Source organism: Drosophila eugracilis, unplaced genomic scaffold, assembly GCF_018153835.1.
Source record: "Drosophila eugracilis isolate 14026-0451.02 unplaced genomic scaffold, ASM1815383v1 contig_376, whole genome shotgun sequence".
NCBI classification, from domain to species: Eukaryota; Metazoa; Arthropoda; class Insecta; order Diptera; family Drosophilidae; genus Drosophila; species Drosophila eugracilis.
In genome coordinates this window covers 249,733-266,830 of record NW_024573234.1, presented here as the reverse complement: position 1 = coordinate 266,830, position 17,098 = coordinate 249,733, and the positions used below count along the sequence as shown (strand labels likewise).

Below are 17,098 nucleotides of genomic sequence, written 5' to 3'. Positions count from 1 at the left end.
TGTGGTTTTTTAAGTTGCTAGAAAATTTAAACCGCTACAACGTTGTTTTAATTTAAGTATTATTCCAATTCATACAATATTTTTCAATATTAACAATTTTATTTACAAACAAGAAACAATTTGAATATAATATGTGAAATAAAATATTATATTCGAATTAAAGTATTAACAGCTTAACAGATAACACAGATCGGACTAAAGAACTTCCACTAACGATTAGGAACAAAATTGTTTGATCTAGATGAGAAGAATAGAGTTTCTTCTTAGATTCTATTTCAAGAAGTCTGGGCATTTCAGCCACGGTTCTAATAAACCGGTTATTACAAATTTGTAGAAAGTAATGTGTCGGGAATGAACCACAGCCAAGGAGTACATGGCTCCGGGTGGCCGATTCAGAGGCAAACGTAAGAATAGCAATTGCAGTACCTCTTCATTTCCATCGGCTGCTCGGGAAGAGCGAAAATGGGCGAAGTTCACAAACCCCCGTACTCCACGGTAGATAAGTACCCGTAACCTGCAGCATCCGTCCATGAACGCCAGCAGCGTCTCATCTCGTATCCGCAAAGCGGTTAAATGTTGTGCTCCACGCTCTGCAGCCAGCGATTGAAAGATTGATCCGTTCACATGATACACCTGGATGTGGGCGAGTGGGGCAGTGGAGGGCGGAATAGGGTCATCTGTTGCTGTGAGCACGGTCAGGCGTGCGAGAAGAAACCAGGTACGGTTTGTAGGCCCCACAATCAGCTGTATTGTTTGGCCGGCTTCCCAGTCGAATTTTGAAATTGGCACCAATTGCTTACCCTTGTCTGAAGAGGATTCTGCACGTTCTTCTTGGGCGTTTTCTTGCTGATGAAGTACCTCCTTTAGGTTCCTTAATCTCTGAATAACAGCATGCAGCTTTGCATCATCCCCAGGTCTATTATTATCGTTGGCCATAGCTAGCACATCCGTTATCGTTTCCTCAAGAGCTAGCTCCTGGAACCCAGTGTCGTTTCCACTCGAAATTTTTCGCAGATCTTGCAGTGTGGCCCAGATGAGCTGGGCGCTCCGTGTGGCGAGAACTCTAGCCGGAGTGTCCGGCAGTGGAAGAGCTTCTGTATTTAGACGACGACCTAAACTGCGCAACTGCTGCAAAAGCTCAAGAAAATCTTCTACCAAGTGCTCGTCGAAAAGATCGCTTTCTGGAATACTCAACTGGGTGATGTTTACCTCCGCTTGCAACCGAAACTGCAATGTGTCTAACAGACGTCTTCGCATTCTGGCCAGGTCCAAACGATTCAGCTCTTGCTTTTGCTCTTGCCACTTTGAACCCAGCTGAGATCCGACAATGGTATCCTTGAGATACTTAATGGCCTGCTCGTAACTGGCATTCGACAGTTGCTGATTCTTAAACTGCTCGTCGAATTTTCGGTCATTTTCTGTATTTATCTGTTCAGTATTATTTGCTTTTTTCAATTGCGAGGTTATGAAAATCGGTTTAATTCCGCTACAATTCCAGCTGTCCCCGTTCTTATAATCCGTCAATTTGTAGCTGGTCATAAAGACGAACTTTTGGCTTGAGCTCTTGTTTCCCACTCTTAATGCAGTCACCTCATCAACAGGTCCGCTACGCAAGCCTTCGGATCGATCGAACGAAGTTCCATTCCAGCGATGGACGCGAGTCCAGCAACCGTTTTCATTAATCAAAAGGTAACTAGTTTGTTCCGTTGCCTCCAAAACAAATATGCGCCGAATATTCTCCTGATCTTTCTCTTGCTTTAAAGAGAAGCTCTTCCGCAATTTTACAATTTTATAAGGGAATCGAGTCCTGGACAAGTCGTCGCACATATCTTGGTAGTTTTCTCTAGCAGTTTGTCGGCGTGGTCGCAGCTCATCTGGCTGCTTCACCGTCAGTTTTTTAACCCGCCAGCTGCCGCTGATCTCTTGCTGCTCCCTACCCCGCGCCCATAAACTCCTTTCGTACCAATCCTTAAAATCAAATCCGTTCAGGTTTTGATCCGCCTTTAAATAAGGAGCTTGGAGTGTGGCAAAATATAACGGTGACTGCAGGTGCACTGGATCTTCACCCAACATGGCAATATCGCTCAGATTAAGACCATTAACGGGAGATGTAACCTGCAGGAAACCGCTGACAATAATTTTGGACACGAATAAAGGCGTCTTCACGCGCTGCTCTTTAATAGCGTGATTCTGTGAAGTAACGTAAGCACTCTGGATTAGTTCGAAACTATATCGGACTATATAACTTACCATTAAAGTATTGGAATACTCCTCGGATAGATTCTGTGAATTGACGTTGGCCCGGGCCATCAGTTGCCCATCTAGGTATAAATCGTCTGCTTTCAGGAAACCATCAAGGTATTGCTCCGTGTTCCGGGTGACAACTCGCGACAAATGCAAATGGTTAAGCTCCTCCACTTCAAAGACATTTCCGTCGAGCGAACCCTTTGCAAAGGCAACTAAAATATGATACGAGCATATGTTTTGTTATAATTATATTGACCCAAATTGTTGCTACTTACCATTTGGTTCACGTATGTCGCGATCCACACGAATCGTGTCTCGTAGCCACTGACTTACATTGCATCCATTAAGCAGCTCCCCCGAGAGCACTAGGCGATCGGCCTGGAGATTATTCATTTTAAATGCAGCTGCAAAGCGAACAGGAGTTTTTATTGTAACCTCTTCTTGCAAGTTGTTAAAGATTATCATTTTTAACAGCTGCTCCAAATCAAGGCCATTGAGGTTGTCGATGAATGCCCCATTTTCAATGCGAACACGTCCTTGAAAAGTTTTGTGGCCTTGCAAATGAATCCCTAACTGCTTCTTAAAGATCACCTGGTCGAAAAGTTCCTGGAGGGGTTCAAAGTTGTAGTTCTCCAAATGCCCTTCCACTACGAGATTTCTCAGCACCTTTCCTGAGAGGTCAACGATCCCCCGATGCATGAGGCGTTTAGTGGTTGGATCCCAGCGGAGAAGTTCCTCAAGTTGAGTAATAAATTCCGTGTTCCCGTTAACGTGACCATTTAACTGAAGATCCTTTGCAAAGAGACGTCCGTCAATACGGACATTTCCAGTTAGGTTAAACGGATTCACTTTGCTAACAATGCGCTCAAAGGGAACCCCATTAAGAGCAACTAATTGAAGTTCTCCTACATAAACGGGAGATAAAAAGCTCTTGGTTCCCTCAATAGGAATCTCTTTCCCGTCGGAGCGCAAAACGATGTCATCTAATAACTCAGGGAGAAGGCGTTCGTTAAAGCTGCCCAGAACTTGGAGGTTTTTCTGGAACTGGGGAGGGTGCCTTAGATTCCAACGAGTTCTTAGTTCGCTAGGTCTATCCAACCATACCACCTGCCTCTGAAGTTCGTGAAAGTCTTGCTTGTTCAAGGATTTCGTCACTTGGACGGATCCGCTGACAGCAATGCGCTCAACTTGTAGGCGACCCTGGAGAATCAGAAGCGGAAGTTCGTCCAACTGTTGCAAGAAATCCAGTAAAAATGTGTCTTTTATACCCTGCAGTTGATTTGTTTGCACTCCCTGAGGGAGAAAAAGCTCCTGAACGTGCACTTCACCCGACCAAGTATAAGGATGAGCTTTTAGTAGGTTGCCCAAATCTTTCCCGTTAAGGATTCCCTTTCCAACTACATTATGATTCAGCTGAGCTCGCCCGGCTTTCAGGCGGCTGAAATTGGCTCTGCTTAGATAAAGCGCACCATGAAGCAGCTGGTATCCACTTAACAGCACCACTTCGTTCAAACTGGAATCCACATGCAGGTGGGTGTAACTAGGAGAGTTTGCAACAAATCGAAGCTGTGTTAGGGGGGAAATTAAGGGAGATGACACATCCAATCGCAGATTTTCCGACAGAAGTTCATCTATGTGAACTCCATCGTAAGAAGAGCTTTTTGCAATGTCCAAGCGGTGAAAGTACACATATCCACCCAGCTGAGTCGTATTCCAAAACGATTGCGCTGCGTGCTTAGTCACAAAGTCATTTAAGGGAATCCGACTCAGTTGATTATCTCTGACATAGGCATCTACTGGCAGAAGTAGCTGATTAACCCGCTTGGTCCCGCTTATCTGCAATTCCTGGCCGGAGTCTGACGTACGCTGGACGAGATCTCCTAGCAGTGATTCAAAGCTTTCGTTGTCCAACTTTTCAAACAGTCGTAAGGATCCGCGCACAAAAAGCTGGTCGAAATGACAGGCGGCATTAATTGCATGGGCCTCCATAAGAGTTGGATTCAAAGGCGCCTCTTCAAAATGGCGCCCCTGTGCGTTTTGATTTAGATGCTAGATTGAGTGGTATTATTTATAAGAACAGGTGGGAAACTAGCCATTTACCTACCTCCAATTCCTCAGAAACCTCTAGATGCGAGAAAGTCACCCACCCCGGACAGTCTTGAGAATCATTGAGGGTGATGACATTCTGCGGGTTAACCCCGTTAATGGAACCTGAAGTGTCCACGGCATTGGCAGCTGTCACAATAATATGTATATTATGAATAAAAGTTAAGCTTTCTGCTTGAATTACTTACAGAGCGTTTGAGTAAATTCCTTGGGCGCCTTGACAACACTCGTTTCATTGCCCTGCGACCAAAGAAAATCGCCTGGAAAACTTAGATCGTTTAATAAACTCACATGCAGGATATCCTCGAAGATAACAGGCTGTAAGAAGTGAAACAAACATTAAGCATATAAATAAGTAAATGAAAGATCCACATACGCCATTTATAATCAATTGTGAAAGTTTTAAAGGCTGATGACGCCATACTAGTGCTTCATACATCTTATCCCACTCAATTCCATTAATAAAGTTGGAGTCCAAGTCCCCAGCACGCTGCAGAGCACCCTGGCATTTTGAGCCCTCGATTGAAACGACCTCCGACTTTGTAGGTTTCAGTTGTTCCAAATATTTAACATTAAGGGTTACCAATGGCGATTCCAGGGACGCATTTTGAATATAGAAAGGCGCATGGTTTAGCCGCTCCAATATGAGATCCTCACAAACAATGGCTTCCACCTCCAGCTCCACGTAAAGAAAGTTAAAAAGCTCCTCTGGCTGGCGTTTCGATCGCTTGGAAATAAGTTTCTCGTGTAATTGGACAATATGATGGAGCATCTTGTGCATATCCAGAGAAGCATCCGCTCCCGTCCAGCGGTCTTCGTTCACAAAGAGTTCCTCTACGGTCCCACCTTGGCTGACAACCAAAGGAGTAAATACCTCTTCATGGTAATAGAAATCATGTTCCTCCTCCATCACGAGCTCCTCACCTAGTTTGATGAGCTCCTCCTGCTCGTGCACCCAATTCTGCATGAACTGTTTGATCTCCAGCACGTCTTGTGCCTCGGAATTCCTCGCCAGCAATTGGGTTTCTAGTTGAAATATTCCCGATGGTGCGTTATTCTTCGGCACCAGCAATATAGGTGGCTTATCAATTCTGCGGAGCAGGGCAGCTCCTGAAATACCAGTCGCACGATCCTGATCTAGCATGCAGCCTACCCCGTAGGTGGTACCACAAGGTGGCGGCAAACCGGGTTCGAAGGACTCTCCGTTCCATATTAAAACTTCTAAGACGATTAGCGAGTGTGGATTAAAGACAACTCGATGTTGAACGAGTAGTAGCAGGTTATCTCGGTAACTGCGAATGGGAATGGGTAGGAAGAGCTCTACAAAGCCAAAATTTTGTCCGAGAATGGTGCGCGGCACAAATTGTCCCTGCATATACACCAAGATTTGAGGCAATATCCCACCTAGTGTTAAATAACTGCGTCCGCCCATCTGGAAGGCTGTGATGCCAATCACTTCGGGTGCCCCTACTTTCTGGCGCAAGTGCAGCGGGTCTCCCCTAGAATTCCAGGAGTATATTAGGACTTCATCCCACTGACCCACTGCCAAGAATAGCTCTCTACCGGTATCAAGGATGGCCAACTCGGAGATTATCTCTGGCAACCGCACACGCTGTGCAATCCAGAACTCTTCTGTTTCTAGAACGTAAGCGTAGATGCTTAGTGTGCGGTTATCGACAACGGCAAGGAAATCCCGTCCCTCCAAGCTGAAGGCGCTTAATTTGGTTAAACTCGAGCTGAGGGGCCAGTGCCAGAAGGCCGTAAGTTTGGGTTTCAAATTTAGCCAAATGAGCTGGTCTTGGGAAGCCACAACCAGCAAGCCCTCCTGTACATGCATCTTGCTGTTCCACCGATCTAATCCGATCAGAGCGGTGACGGGAAAAGGATGAACGTAGGTTTCTAAGAGCACTAAGTTGTCTGTTAGCACCACGAAGCCCTTAGGCTGTTGGCCAACTAAGTAAACGCTTCCATTGGCCTGCATGGTCAGCCAGCGATCCACATTAGCAGGCAAGCTGAAGTTTAGGAGCTCCTCGATGCGACCTAGGATAAGCATGTCCCGAGTGCGCCTCTTGGACAGTTCCAGCCGCTGTAGTTGTTCTAGATCGATATCCTGTGATGACGAGTGCGACTCCACCACATTGGCTTCTAGTTGGCGATTGCCTTCGTGACTTACTGCCCCTAAAAAATCCCGATGGGGATTAGTATTCACCACCTGCGCTGGGCTATCCTTGGTGCTGCCTCTGGCCTTCAGCTGGGCCTCCAACTGCAGAACTTTCTCGTTTTGTCCTTGACGAGCCACGGCACTCTGAATCTCCTGCCGAATGGCAGCGGCGCTGCTTAGCGAGGAGTGATTAATTATCACTTTGGTGGACTTTCCAGCGGGCGGATGATCAGTTTGCTGGGTCCATCCAGGTGCCACCACCACACCTTCCTGAGATTATCGAAGGTAGTTCTTTAAATAATTGAATGTGGTCCAAAATTGTATTTACTCACAGGTGCTCCTTCATTTTCCTCAAGAGCTTTTTCTAATTCGCCACGTAACTTGGTCACCTCGGCTTTTTGGGCGGCGGAAGGTGGCGAAGGGCCACTTGCTATTATTGTTGGCCAGAGCAGCAGGTGCAATATCAGCATTTTGCGTAAAGAAAATTAACAAAAACCAAACACGTGAATCAAAAAAAAAATTTAAACCATTTACCGTTTTAAAAAGGAGCTGCCAGATGTTTGAAAGACGTACCCTGGACACACACCCGCCGAAACTCTTAGGCAGCGTAATATATACGCTACGATTTCGTTATGTGTTGTTATGTTAAGCTCCTTTTGCTAAATAGAATTTCATATATCAATCGATATAAAAAGAAATTGTTTATTATGTGTAAGATTTTCGTATAAAATACACCGTTTACTATCGAAGCTGATACCTCGATAGCCTTCCGTAATCCATTTTTGACATATCGATACTATCGTGAGTGGTTGACCCAGCTCTAATTCATTTGTGTTTTGAATACTCAGTGAGCAGACGCGATTTTGAATTGAAGCGGTTCGCGATCCGCGCGTTTATCAAAAAATGTAAGTGCCACAATGAAATGCATTAAAATGATCGTTTGATTTATTGTTTGCGAAAGGAAACGGGTTGTGCTAATTGTGAAACTACGTCAAAAAACAGTGAGTCCCTAAAAATAACGGTAGTTGCACCCTCCCTTTTTTCATAGCCGCTGTTGTGCTTGCAAGTTTATGAATATGTTGCGGGTCGTTTTTGTTGCTATACATGGCCCTTTGATTCGAAGTTGAAGGAGAGAGAGAGCGAACGAGAGTCTGCGAGACAGCTTGTGTTTGGTGGGGTGTAAAGAATACACTTTTTTTTGTTTCATTTGAGTTGGAATTAACCCTTTGTGCTCGCTGTTTTGCTATTATCACCGTTATCTCAGCAAAGTTCCTATTTGCGGTTACTGTGTGCGTGAAAAATCAATAAAATTCACATGTGCGTGCTTCTGTACAGTGTATGTATGTGTGTGTGTGCGCGCAGCAGCCGACTGCTTATGCTCTCTGTCTCTATCTGTCACTCGGCCCCCTCTTTTTCTTTCTGCACGCCGTAGTTGCTATTATTTTTTCTAAAAATTCAAAATTAAGCGAGGGCTGTGATTAAATTGTTTGCTAATGCTAATAAAACGAAGTAAGTTCGTTGCTCTTTGTTTTGCAACCACCACCTCAATTAAGAACAATAACAACATAATACCCCATAACTATTTGACGGCGAGGCCCTAAACAAAATCTGCGATTAAAAATAAAAACAAACCCTGTGAAGCTGTGTGAGAAAGAAAAACGAAAGAACCTTTCTTTAGTATAATATGGATTCCTTTTCTTAATTTTTCTTCTCAATTTTTATGAGGGATTAAAGAGCTTCAGACAATGACTCACGTTTTTTAAGTGTCGTAAGCGTGACCCACGACCATGACCCCGTGCAAATGTCCCTGCAGCTCCAAGAACCACCCACTGTTTTAAGTGCGTCTTTTACAAATATGAAACGGCTCATGAGTGGAAACTTAACATGCAAGGCAGAGGGAGAGAGCAGAAAACAAGATAGGAAGAGGACAGGAAACCAGCGACTACAACTCCTTTTTTTTGGCACCTACATATGCCGTCATTTTGGGGTGTGGCCAGTGGCTTTGGAATGAGCTCAAACAGCAACAACAAACTGTTTTGTCGTGAGAATTCCCAAGAGGGATGTATTATGGTTACAGTTATCATATTGGTGTTTTTAAATTGGATATCATCAATAAACCTAAAAGAATTCATCATGTAAGTCATTTTTTATAAGTAGAGGAGAGAAAAATAATTTGTATTCTTAACAGATTTAAACTGTTATCCATTAATCTACGGAAGTTTTAAGGGCTACAATTGTTCTACGTAGTCTTCAGGACATGCAATAGGAATTTAAGGAGGCTGTGTAGCATTTTGGCATCCAAATGTCCGTGCTCTTAGTTTTCCTTTTCCATCGTCAGCGCATGCGTGGCGTTATGTTATGTTGTTCGAAAGATTTTTTTTGGCTGAGGCATGAATGCAATGTACAAAAATCAATGTACAAAATCAAGTTTAACTCTTACTTATGTAAACTTTTTGCTTTGAAAGGAGAGAGTTATAGGATTCCCGCTTATTGGTGTTTGATTATGGACTACTTGAAATCGCGAAAACATTCTTATGTCAGATTGGTGGGGCTTCCAGCGAAATCGGAGCTGAAATCGGATGAGACTTATACCAAAACCAGACACCATAACAAACCATTCTGTCTAATTCTGTTCCCTTTTTTTTGCTTAGTTTGCAAATAGTAAGAATACATTGGAAACTGAAGAAACGAACAGATGGTTGGAATAAATAATTAATAGTTTTAGCTTGTTCCACTATTGTTCACGTGTCGAACCTTCTCTTTTTTATGACCATCTTCGTGATCGGTTTTTGGTAACTCTTTATCTTTTGTCTACCTGACAAGATTCTTTTAACTTTTCGAGCCAGAGGTCCAAAACTATTAGTGCGGCAACGTCAATTAAGCTCATCCATTTTAACGGCTTAATAATCCGCTGTTGCCTTGATTAATAATTCTTGCTTCAAATATGTGTTTAAATCTCTAGAATTCGGACACTTTATTATATCAATTGTCTGTCGTTGAATACATAATTACAATTTGACGAGTTCAAGTTGCTTCTCTTATATGACACATCAATTGATTTATGCATTATTCAGAAAAAAGTAAAATTCAAAACATGGGCAATAAGCCATATAAAAAAATACCTATGCATAGAATTAAAAAACTAACAGCAAATGCAAACATTTTCTTATGCCGTTCTAAATAGATCTTTGGCTTGATTTTAATTTTTGCCGAGGGGTTTTGAAAATGGAAAGAAAGTCGAAACTTAAAAATACCGTTGCCTAATTTTAGTTAGAAGCGCGCCGATGGCTTAAAAGAAATAGCGTTGAAAGTGAAAATTTAGAAAATTGGAGCTGTTGTTGTAGATTCTACAGTGTAGAATCTCTTAGTTTTAGCATGGTTATTTCCTGTTCCAAATACGAGACGAACTCTTTAAAATCTATTGCTTTGGTTATAATAAAATTATTTAATACGATTAAGTTCTTTTCAATTTCAATTTGAACCTTTGTGGTAATTGAGGTTATGGGCATGTAATATGAAAAGCTCTTTAGAGATTTTCTTTTGTTTTGTTCTACACAATGGAAAAGTTACAGTACTTCTTACAGAATAAGTAATAATTTCTTTTGATATTTAATATTAAAGTCAGTATCACGGGATATAAGAGTGCAATCGATCCAATTTAATGACGTCTCTCTGGTGCTACCCATTGATCGTTCCCCCCGTTTCCAAGTTTCTTATCTCAAGTTGCAGAGGCAGGGAGTGAACTAAATATAAATCGAAGCTATGACCAGACCTACCATATGTGGATTGTGCGACGATCGCAATAGGTAGGGCGGGGGCGAGTAATATCATCCCTATATGGGGAAGATGCTAGTTCTCCCAATTCTCCCCTTCGCATGATCAAAAGGCATCGTGACGAAGAACAACAAAGGAGGAAAAGTAGACGAAACCGGTGAGCTGAGTAGGATTTCCATTAAATTAATGCCACCATCCATTAGCAGACGAGGACAAGGGAGGATTGGATCGACATATGGCTAAAAATAGAAGACAACCAGGCAAACGCTCTCTTTCGGAATCATGATTTGTGTCTGGCCTTGAAGGGCCAAGTGCCAGGAAATTGCACAGAAAATCCATATAGACGCACCGAGAAACTCGGTCACATAAGTCAAAACTTAAGGATTTATATTTAGAAAAAATGGGGTTTTCGTTTGATCAGAAAATAAGTAATACATTACGTAACCCGGTAAGCATTCTACATGAGCAATTAAAAATTTCGAACCGACAAAGTTGAATTCAGATCGCATATAGTTTTTGTCAAACGTGTCTTATCTCAGTTTATTTCCGCATTGTGTTTTTTGTTCCTTCCGAATAAAGAAGAATTTCGCATCGAGCCAGTCTCATGAGTTATCAATAATTGATGTCGAAGGATATTATTAATATTATGACTAAAATAAACTCCACCGACATAAAGGAATTCCTCGAATTAATATGTTATCCGATCGTCTTTACCTTGGTCTTTATCGGATTGGCAAATATTTGCCCATTTGGGCAAGATGGGTGGGTAAGATTAGCAGTGAGGCAGCGGTGGGAAAAGGGTGGGACGCAATCTTATCGTTCGCAAATGTTTGAGCCGCCAATAGGCAGCCAAGTTTCCACATTTTTGCTTCGCGATTTTCATTTGCTTTTTGGTGCGCAGTTTGCTGCAGATTTCTTACCCCCCTCATGGGCTTGTGTGCCTTTGGCTTTAGTCTTAAAATTACGCTAGTGAGGGGCAAAGGATAAGGCGAAAAGTGGGCGAAACAGAGAGCGTGTCATTGCCACTGAGCAAACCATCAAGCATTATGATCTGGCCGTTGAACAAGCCCAATGACCTTTCCTCCGCCTAACGCACCACCATTAAAATTCTGTTCCGAAGGGTTCATTTGGAAGGTGAGGTGAAATGGGGTTGATTGCATTATATAGCTCTATCGATACAATCAATGGTAGTAAAACTCCTTTCTGGTCTAAAAATTTACCAAGAGCGATTCTCTAACAATTTATTAGAATAAAGTAAATGTATACAAATTGAGTATTCATTTAGATGATTGACAAAGACGCTGAACTCTTAAATTTCGTTGCCAATTGTTAACCTACAGCTAAATTGGCTCAGGCACGATGGCTACCGAGAGGATAGGCAAAAGGTTTCTGTGCCGTTTGTGATCAGATAGAGGGTGGACCACCAAAGTGCATGCCCAAAAGTATGCCTGAATTGTTTAATTTTTCAGTATTTCCGATGTATTTGTATTAAAGTAGCTAAGTTTCTGTTTCTGAAAAAAACGTGAAAATATGTGAATTAATTTAGCCTTTTCCAATTACAGATAGTCAACATTTCCTGCCACCATGCATGCCAAAGTTAATGGTTAACAGTAGAGACTGACATTGGACCACCCAAAGCCACAACGAAGGTAAGTTCTTCCGCCTCGGGCAGGAATACCAATAATGACGGAACACTCAGCGTTGACAGCAGATGATAAAGAAACTTTCACAGTTATATTTTCCTAGCATACTTGTTGGCTGCCAGACACGTTTCTGTCACACCACAGGTAAGCGTATACGTTAAGGAGTAAATGGGAATTCGAGAAAATTTGAACTTTGTACTTGGAGGCTCCAGCCATCCAAACACACTTCAAAGGCTTCACACAACTCTTAAAGTATAAAAAAATATCCACTTAAACAACAACCCTATGGTCGAGTTCCGCGACTACTTGTTAAGTTAGATAGATATTTTAATGGAATACCGAAAAGAACAATGTTCGATGCACTCCGGAGCGCAGAGTCAAACAGAGGCAGCACAGAGACGTTGCCACACATTTTCTTGTTCGTGGGTCCGGTATGCTTGCCAGCTATTTGTAACCCGTTTCCTCAACTTCTCTGACTTTCCTGGCTAACTGGATAACTTCACCCAAAAAAACACGTTTTGGCTCCCGCCGGTTTCCAAATTAACAACAAAGCAAAAATGTTGCCCATTGCCAAAGATGCAACTGTTGTGGTACCAGGCGTTTGCAAATGTGCAGTTAGCAACAAGTCAGGGAACTGGTGGGATTGAGAAACTTATGTCCTCTTATTTTCTTGGGGTCTAAGTTCAGTTCTCTCTAATTACTACGAGGACGTAATTCTTCATTAATGCTTGTGAGCCTTAACTTTAACTATTTGATGTCCAAAAATGATTAAGAAAGTCGCTAGGCCACCGATCAACTTTATACGATGTCAGATAACTTATTGCTCTGCAAAACGAATTAATATTTTAAGTGTACCATCGTCCGATGCAAAATTTGGTTTAGTTGGCTTAGTTGGCTTTCAAAACAAAGTTTACTTAGCATACTTTTATAACACCAAATAACCAAATACTTTCAAACAGAGGGGGTTTAGGATACCCTTCCTCTGGGCATTAGGTTAACCAATAATTATATAGGGCCGTACATACATTTTACATACACACCAACACACCAGCTTCCTGCCCCTGGGTACGCCCTCGCAGTGGAAAAAGTGACGCCAACGCGCATAATTTTCATAAATATTTAAAGCAACTACTTCTTTGTTTGCCGTTTCCGCTGATTGTTGGCTGGGTCTCATTGATTTTAATTAGGTGCGAGCGTGCGTTGGCAGGTGACTTAGTTTTGGAAGAGGACAAGATCGTGGGTGTTCGACCAGCGACTTGACTTCAGTTAATCACAATATTTTGGGAGGGCTCTTTTTTGACTCTGAACGCTAATTAATAATTTTGATTCCAATTCTGAGATCATTAGTCCAATCGACTATGTTATGCATGGGTGTCGTGTGAGGAGGCTGTGATATTCGATGGCCACAGCATTACATGGAAATCTCTCTTCTCTTCACACTCCAGACCACACTTTTTATAAGAATGAGTCCGAGTGCAGGCCAAGACTAAAGCAGTAATGTAGGTCAAGGTTGGGCGCGGCGGGCTTTCCATGTGGGCTCGTACGTGACGTCTGCTGCCATTTGTAACCTACAGGTGAAAGCCCAGGCAAAAGCAACATAACCATTAAACTTGGACACAAATAGTTAAAGATCTAAAACAATTTGATTTGTAGCCACAGTCCGCGCCTTGCCTTTTTTATGAGCGAATCTTGTGCTTGGAAAGCCGAAAGAGAGGGCTGTAGTAGGCAGAAAGAGATGAAGGCGAGTGCACTGTGGGAAGATGCAAGCTCATCACGTAAAGAAGAAACACAAACTCATCTGCAGTCGCTTCTTCGAATTGTCATGCTTTTCTGAGCTTATTTTATGGAAAATTTTTGGGAACGAAATGTTGGGCATGGGTTGATCTGGTAAGTTATGTGATTAATGTCTGCCAGGTAACTTCTGTCAGTCGGAATTAGTCAGGTCACACCGAACCATATACCTAATTAAAGATATCGCTGAATCTGAAAGGATGAGCAAGTTTTGGAATTTATTTTAGTTTTATTTGTTTGCTAAACTTTCTCTTATCAATCGCAACTTCAAATTCTATTAAAAAATATCAAAGATATTTAGTTATTAAAACAGTTTTTAAGTCATCCCACAACTTGTTATCTCAGTTGTTTCATTTTTTATTGGGTCGTTAAAAAAAAAACAAATTAATAGTTACGCTTTTTAAATGTTATTCAAAACGACAGAAACCGTAAAATTATTAACCACACGCACACCAAAGTATGTGCTATGATACATAGGGAAAAAATCCAATGAAGTTTCTTGTTGTCGCCGAACATATCTGCTGGGATCTGCGGATGCCTTTGAACGTTATTTACGACCAACTTAACTTTATTATAATTCAAATTTTATTTCACTTTAAGCTCTAGCGGTGTGTGCAAAAATCGCTGTATGGTATTCCCAAGCCGCAGATGAACCCTTCGCTATCGACAACAACAGCATCGAAAAAACACCTTATAAAATCGAAAACTGGCGATCAAAGAAGAAGAAAATTAATTGATGGGAATTTCTTTTTAGTCTGCGGTGGATGGTATTGCAATGGGTTAGGACGCGGCGCCATCTGATGGCTTGGTTGGCTGCTGCCGGTCTTTGGTCGATTTACATATTCAAATAGAAATCGAAAGTATTTGGTTTTTGATTTTGTTTTTGGACCCCCTTTTCTTCTGACTTGCTTCTAATTTGCTGGTATAAAAAACAAAAGCTGCGATTTGAGATTACGTAAACCGTGAACAATACATCGAAGATCAAAAAGAAAATTAATGGAAGTTCGATCCATGGCTTACGTCTAGCTGATTCGTGTTTGATTTTCGTTGTATTAAAATTAAGTAATAGTTTAGTTGTTGTGTCTAACGAAGCGAATTAATGATTAAGCAGGTGTGAAGCTGCATGAGAACCTCTAGTAAAGATGTCTTGGAATACAACAACGAAGTTAATTGCTAACCATCTTGACGGATTGTATTAGTGTACCAATAAAACCAATTCCCCACTTGATCACATCCCGCATTGACACATTTCTATGGCCCCAATAGCAGGGATCAACAAAAACAATTACACCGACAAAAAATGGACAGCAACTGAGATGATTACCAAAAAAGGCAGCAGCTGTAAAGTGTGAGTTCGCTGTAAACATTTCACGCACTCACGTTTTTTAATGCAATCTCCTCTGCGCTTACAATAACAGTAGCGTGGCAATCAAAAAGCGCAGTCGATCCCCTTATGCCCCGATCCCCCCATTTCCCCATTTTCTGGGCACACCATATACTTTTCTGATCACACCGCAGTATCTCGAATCCCGTCTGCTGATACATTTATATTGTTATTTTTGCGGTTTTAAGCATCTACAATAAAAACCGCTAAAAATAAGACAAAAGTACCTAACAAGCTGAACGGGGAGGGGCCAAATCGATTTTAAACTTGATATAGCATTCTAGGGATATGTTATTCAAAAGATATACTGCTTCTAATGCACTCTGGTGATCCATTTACGATTTATTTACGACGTTTTCGAGTGGCTTGCCCTTTAATGCTCTTTTTTAACTGCACACTTAATGGCGTTTTTGCAATCCGAGTATCCGATGATGTCAACTAGGAAACTTTTACTTACTCACATGGGTTGCGCCCTTTAAATGTTTATTGGCAAATAATGAAAACAAGAAAACACAATCTTTATTTTAACTTTTATTTTGATTTCTGAGTCATTCAACCCGTCGCAGATCAAAACTTTCATATGAAAGAGGAGACTTTCTTCGACAAATTTTAAATACTCGTGCGTCAAGTCATTCACACTCCACAGTTTACCAACAGGCCCCCCAAACGCCCACTTTTGGGTGGGTGAAACCGATATTAGCTGAGCGGAATAGTTAATTAACGAATAAGCGACGTACGATAATGTCGCTCGAATGCGCATGTAAATTTGTCAGTCTCTCGGCCAACCTCGCCCGTTTTGGCCAAAGAAGCCGTTGCCCGAAAGCCAAGAGCCGTACGCCGGAAAGAGCCGTGCCAATTGACGGATATGCGAGCGAGTCGGGGTGCGGGGCGAACAACGATCAATAAATATAATTACAATATTTATATCGACAGGTTTTATCATCATGTTTCGATCCCAAAAAATCTATGAATACGGGACCAAGAATATTTAGATATTTCTATAAATTGGTCTTTTCATCAAAATAGCTTCCATTTATAGCTTTGTCCAGGTTCGTTGCTTAAGTCTTTGGTTCGCTACTTCAAATTTCAGCGAAATTGCAGATGATTTAAAATCTGATTATTGTTTATAGTTTCGCGCCGAACGCCTTCTTCCTCCACTGAGGAAAATGAACACAGTTAATGACTTATTCAAGTCAGGTGCGAGCGCCGAAAAATTGTTTATTTATTTCTCCATTTCGTTGGGACTCCTCCTTGGTAAGAATATCAAGTGGGCCGTAGTTTTGTGCTTTCTAGTGAAATTGAAAACGCATTTAGTAATAAAAAGCTGAAACCCGAAAAGAAACCAATTGAAGACGCTGCTGGCAAGGTTTCACTTTCAACCACCGTCTTAGGAGCGGTCTCCGCACTTGATTTTGGTGTTAAGCTTAAAGGAGACAGACATATACCCTAAAAGAGATTTCGCAAGGTCTCTGGGCGAGTGAAACTAGATTAAAAATGGTCCATGTAAGAATATCTGGGAATGGGAATGCATTTACTGGAATTGGGCAAAGGGAGTGCCCAGAAAAGACAATCTGATTAAATGCGTTTTCGGTCAGGTAAAATTAGTGGGAGTTTCAGTAATTGCATCAAACCTATGCTCACGTTTTCTTAGCCAATCCATAAAAAGCTGCTAATGGAAAATTATGTCTGACGGCATCCTATAATGGCCAAGTAATTGCGATCGAAGCCTGTTGGCTTTCAGATGAGTTGGCACAACACCCATAAAAAGGTAGAATGGAAAATGAAAAGGGTCGAGTCGGGATGATTGCATTAATGAATGGGGAGACTTTGATTATCTATAACTATGACGGAGTTCTGCGTCTTACCGTAACCGTAGATTTTTTACTAATTCGCCTCTCTCTTCTTGTTGCAGCCAAAGACTAAGCTTAACAACTAGGCCGATTACCAACAGGTGAGTAAGGAATCTGCAAGCGGGTTCGTTGCCATCTAACC

The 17,098-nt window shown here is 41.8% G+C and overlaps 1 protein-coding gene across 1 annotated transcript; it reads right to left on the bottom strand.

The window, feature by feature from the left end:
- Positions 1-165: 165 nt before the first annotated feature.
- Positions 166-7,003, bottom strand: LOC108118540. The gene is made up of 7 exons (XM_017231293.1): positions 6,847-7,003; positions 4,730-6,784; positions 4,542-4,671; positions 4,352-4,482; positions 2,523-4,296; positions 2,251-2,459; positions 166-2,190 (listed from the first exon to the last, which is right to left on the bottom strand). The coding sequence occupies exons 1-7, from the start codon at positions 6,982-6,984 to the stop codon at positions 271-273; spliced, it is 6,357 nt and encodes a 2,118-aa protein (XP_017086782.1). The 5' UTR covers positions 6,985-7,003; the 3' UTR covers positions 166-270.
- Positions 7,004-17,098: the final 10,095 nt, after the last annotated feature.

What these genes read in the sequence shown, in the direction of transcription:
- LOC108118540 (XM_017231293.1), bottom strand. Translation starts at nt 6,984, where the DNA reads ATGCTGATATTGCACCTGCTGCTCTGGCCAACAATAATAGCAAGTGGC. An exon ending in CACAATTGATTATAAATGGC is followed by an intron (nt 4,672 to 4,729) that starts GTATGTGGATCT and finishes CACTTCTTACAG; the next exon opens with CCTGTTATCTTCGAGGATAT. An exon ending in AGGTTTCTGAGGAATTGGAG is followed by an intron (nt 4,297 to 4,351) that starts GTAGGTAAATGG and finishes CACTCAATCTAG; the next exon opens with CATCTAAATCAAAACGCACA.